The sequence below is a fragment of the Chaetura pelagica genome, unplaced genomic scaffold, assembly GCF_000747805.2.
Source record: "Chaetura pelagica isolate M959 unplaced genomic scaffold, ChaPel_1.0 scaffold531, whole genome shotgun sequence".
NCBI lineage: Eukaryota > Metazoa > Chordata > Aves > Apodiformes > Apodidae > Chaetura > Chaetura pelagica.
This window is the reverse complement of record NW_009952362.1, coordinates 405,735-411,020: the sequence shown is the minus strand read 5'-3', so window position 1 is coordinate 411,020 and position 5,286 is coordinate 405,735. Positions and strand designations below refer to the sequence as shown.

The window sequence follows — 5,286 nt, the reverse complement described above, 5'->3', positions numbered from 1 at the left end:
GGAAATTGATATAATTGTCATCTGCAGTTCTCTTCACAGTGCAGCATCAATGTCAGCAACGCTCTAGCATGTTGTGCTACGCTTTGCTTTTCTGCCCCAAAATTAAAGTGTGAAAACAGAAATAATGTGGAATCCAAGCTTTGCTTTTTCTCAAGGCAAGATGCTATCATGATGTTCATGGCATGTTGCCTCTGCATCTGCTAGATGTGTCTCCTGCAGATTACAGAGATCACTAACAACCCACAGCATGGGCCTGCTCCCTCTCAGGAGACTGTCGCTGCCAAATCTCAGCCCTATTACACACCTTTCAATATCTTTCCACTTACCACCTTTGCCCTGCAGATCTAAGTGACTGACACTCGTTTGAGGGTGACCTGGAAAGCTTTATAGGAACAATTTAGCTATCCATATGGGAGAAGCTAATAAAAATTATATTCAGCTTCCAAATTTCTAAAAGGTTCCTTCCTGAATTGGGTGCCATTTTTTTCCTACATCAACTCTGTGATAAGCAGAGAATTGGCTCTGGTGATGGCAGTAGATAGCAGGCATTAAACTGGGAAATCTCAAGAGGTAAAAGTACCGGTTAGAAAGTTATTGAAGACACTCAAAATAAAGAAGGTCTAGTTACTTTTATTTTATAGAAAATAAACCTCCCCTGACCACTGCAATAAAGCACATTATGAACAATGAGGAGAATGTCATATGGAAGAAGAGAATGATGGGGGGAGCCTGCTCATTTAAAGTAGTGTTATAATTGGTTTTCTGTTTGTGTGTATATAGAGGAGAAATCTGTGAAGTTCTATTTCATTTGAAGGAGCTGTGCAAAATGCTGTTGCTGTTGAGTCTCAGTACTTTGAGTAAATAATCCATATTGATATTTTGAATATTTAATGTGGTGACACAATGGTAGCACTGAATTAGATAAGTTCCTGTGTCTCTTCATGAGCTCTGCTGTGTTATTATGTGTAAAATCCCACACTATTTTTCCATTCAGTTGGAACATAAGTGAACAGCATTTTACCTGTGTAGAAAATAATGACAAGTTCTTCTGTATTCATAGGTTTTGAATGCAGTCTGGGTCTAAGATGTATGAGGAAGAGACACCATCTCTGCACTGGGGATTGGATCCTGTATTTTCTGCATTTGCAAGACTCTATATTAAAGATATAAAAGAAATGAGAGAATCTAAACAAGTTCCAGGTGTGTACTTATATGTGCTGATTTTGATCTACACAGAATTATTACAGATTTGTGTTGCGTTCTTTGTCCAGAAATTGTAGGATGCTTCACAAACACCAGTAATTTTCCAGGGCCCTAAGCTAAGTGTTAGTATCTTTAACAGTTCCAAGAACAACAGGTTGTACATGAAATATGTGAAAAATAGAATGCATTCCTTCTAATGGCTTTTCCTCCTCTCATGTATAAATATATATAGACAGAGAACTTGTTACGCATTAAGGTGATGTTGTATTTCCTCTCTACGGTAGGACTTGTTATATTCTGCTAAAGTTAATTCTAAAAATGCTGGTGCTTTCTGGCTATGTTATATCATACAACTGTCTATATGACATTTGAGAAGGATTTTGTCTCTTCTCTTTGCAAAATTTTGACAGTCAATGATATTGCTGAATTGTATGTGTGTTGCTTTTTCCTCTTGATATTAATATATTATAAAACAGATGAAGGTTTTGTCTGCGTAATTTGAAGATATGATAAATATATGACCTTCATACATTTTAACAACCTGATTGTAAATTCAGGCATTTGTGCTGTATCTTATACCACACCTTTTATTTCCTAACCATTGTTGTAAATTGTATGCTTTGCAGTCTGTTTCCTGCTGGTCTTCAGCCAATATCACCCACATGTGTACATTGTCTAAAGCAACATGGGTCTTACTTTAAATTTCTTCTTTCACTACAAAGACTGTAGTGTGTAGTATGTTTAAATTGACTGTAGTATGTTTTCTATTGTACCAAGGGTTCATGACTCCAAACTGAAGCTTCACAAGGTGCAGAGTTATCAGAGAGGAACCCAAGGAACATAGGATTAATAAGGATAAGCAGTTAAACTTAAGTAGAGTGTGGTTGGTTTGTTTGTTGTTTTGTTTGGTTGGTTTTGATTTTTTTTCCTCAAAAAGTACATCTGTTTGGCTCTTTGAATATGCTAGCCTTGTAGGTTTTCTTGTTCTTATTTTTCTTTAACAACAAGGGTAACAGCAGTGCTATTCTTGCAGAAATGAAGGACTGGTGATTTTGTTCTTTTTGCAACCATTTATATGTATATAGGGACTTCACAAGCTGCAAAGCCCTGTGTGTGTGTGTGTATATATATGTGTGTGTATACACACACACACACACACACCCCTCTCTTTGTTATGTAACATGATGGGAGACTTTCATCTTAAATCCACTGAAGGAATTAGGCTACAGTCTGTTGTTGGTATTTGTACTTAGAGGCCTTTTTCAAGTGTACAGTCTTATACTAGTACTGGTGTGACAAATACCACACTGTTCCTGCTTCATTCAGAAGCATGTTAATTGTTTTTAGACAAAATACAGAACAATTCAATATCAGCAGAATAGGATTGTAGGTTGGACTTGGCCATTAGTACGCACACATGCAAAATTATATTTAGAAGAATTAAACTTGCAAATATCAGCAAATATGTTTCATAAGAACAGGAACAGTCCTAGAAAGCGCAATTCTGCTTTCTTGTTTTTTCACTACTAAATCACCTGAATTTCCCTTCTCACTTCCATTCCTGTTGACTGACTTAAGTGACTTGTATTCTGCTTCAGGAAAAATTTCAGTTTTGCTATTGCTTTTTTTTTCTAAGATTCTACAGAAATGGTATCTGTCGTATCAAGATATCAGCCTTTAACATTAGTGCGTGTGGGCTTTTTCCACTTCCTGTGCATCTGGCATTTTGCACAACTAAGCTTGCTTGCAACCCTGCATCATTTTCTAAGCCACACTTTAAAATTAAATTTTGCTGAACAAATATCCTGAATTTTGTCCATTCTCCTGAGGCTATGCATATACCAAACCTAGCATCTTTCAGTGCATCTTATTTATTGGCAACAAATGACAGCACAACAGAAACACTAAAAAAATATCTTTTGGGGAAGCAAGAAGGTAGATGTTTGCTGTAAATGTTTCCTGCCACTGATGAGTTTGTTAAAGATCAGCTGAAGCTAAGCTTTTGATTGGCTATAAATTAGTCATTAAGTAATGGCAATAAGGAATGAATGAGTGCAAAACAAAGAGTTGTATCTAGGAGGAATGGAAAGAAACACAGACTGAATATCAGGAAAAACATCCTTAGAGTGACATCTGCTAAACTGAGGAGCAGGCTTCCCAGGAAAAAGGTGGGATGCCTTTCACTGGGATTGTTTATATCCTGACTGTACAGATTGCCAGGAATTTACTGTACGGAACGGTCTTGCATTGGCCCTGAGGAAATGGACTGAATGACCTAATACCTTTTTTCTTTCAATTTTTAAGCATTAGGATTTGATGCCACGATGACTAATCCCTTAAAACAACACAGAAGAAAGCAGTAAAACTGGCCAATTACTATCCTGCTATTAATGGTGACAAGAAGGCTGGAAAACCTCCCAGATAAAAACAGCAATTGTGTTGTCTTAGAGGCCTTGAAATGAGAGTGGGTGTCAGACTCAGTTGTAGCACATAATCACATCATGGAAATGAGCTTTTTCTCAGAGTTATCATGCACCACTGCATTGTGACAGCTTATCAACAAGCGAGGGAAGCTACAAATAGCATAAAAGGAGGTAATAATAATTAAAGCAATGGCAAACAGTTCAGTGCTCAGTAATGGTGATAAAGACATGACCAGAAGTTGCCCTAGGGAGCTCTGTATCTGTAGCCCCCTGTGCCACTACTGTGGCTTCCTGTTGTGGTAACAGCATATTAATGTGTTATTTAGTGGGTTATTAGGACCTTGACTGAATGTTCTTGCACATAGCTTCAAATGTTAAGTATATTTTTATTGCTACCCCTATGAACATAATATGAACATAATTTGAACAAATAAGCTAGCAGGGGAAACAATTTGTGCCTCGAAGTCATCAAATTCAACAACTTTAAACTATAATTTCATCTTTCAAATGAATTCAGGTAGTTTCTCAGAGAGTAAAGGTGGAGTTCTGTGTGAATTTATGGGAATGGAAAGAACCAGTTTAATCTGGTCTCTGTCATTTGCCAAAACTCAACTAACTGGGAAATGAGTATAATTAACATGTTGCTTATTTGCATAGTGAAGAGACTGGAGTCTCTGCTCCACAGACTTACCCTGAAACTGACCCAGACATTCTTTTATAGAGATTTTCAAGGTTTAGTGAATAATGATACACAGTAGGAGCATCTCCATTGAGGGTTTCTATAGCAGTGTTTATTGGTGTCCTGGTAAATGGAATGAGAGAGGAGTGGACAGACCTGCTGAACATTCTCTGTGCCAGACCTGACCAGTGACTGCAAGATTTGTACAGCCAGCTCCAAGATGACAGAAATAGATGTATCCTCAAAACATTGCAGTGTTTTTTTATCAAAACTTCTGTTTATGTGCTGCCTAGCTGATCACCTGTGATTTCTTCTGAAACTTTGGGGGCTTTTGTCTTTCTTACATGAGTAAAGTTAATTCCAGGATCATTTCAGGCTCCTAGCTATGTAGGACAAGCTATTTTTGGATTTTGGTTTTGATTTTATTTCACAGAACATTTTTCTGACTCCCTTGCTGCAGTGTTTCTTTTTCCCTTTGTAAGAATAAAACTTGCCATCGTGCATGGAGCCAAATGTTCACTTCTGAGTCCCTTGAGTTACCCAGTTTTTAGAAGACAGTTATTGAACATCCCAGATGGCATATTTCAGTAAAGCAGCAGTATCTGAAAACTGAAGAAAATGTGTAGACTGAAAATTAGCCAGCCTGGGATTTATCTGGAGCTTATTGCCCTATTATCCTCCTGCTAGTGGACTGTGAAGCTTCGGTGTCTGTTTACATCGGTGATTTTTAACAACATTTGTCACTCTCTTGAAAGGAGTTACAGCATGTGGCAACCTCAGTGCTGTCATAGTCCACTGGGCTCTGACTCGTCACTGTTTCCTGGACCTGTTTTTATGTGTTACTCAAGTCATCTTTATAAATGCACAAAAATAGATTTGAAGAGATGATGTTTTTAGAACATGTTATTTCAGAAACCAAAGTTCAGGATGCTGTTCATGAGGACAGCCTAGTGTACTCCACAATCTAAGAGGGTGGTTTCT

The 5,286-nt window shown here is 37.6% G+C and overlaps 1 protein-coding gene across 1 annotated transcript in view; it reads left to right on the top strand.

Annotated features, from left to right (window-relative positions):
* Positions 1-1,067: 1,067 nt before the first annotated feature.
* OBFC1 (oligonucleotide/oligosaccharide-binding fold containing 1) overlaps positions 1,068-5,286 on the top strand; it is an 83,958-nt gene continuing 79,739 nt past the window's right edge. The window contains exon 1 of the mRNA XM_010007925.1: positions 1,068-1,200. Within this exon, the coding sequence (XP_010006227.1) occupies positions 1,068-1,200 (133 nt within the window). The remainder of the gene's footprint in view (positions 1,201-5,286) is intronic.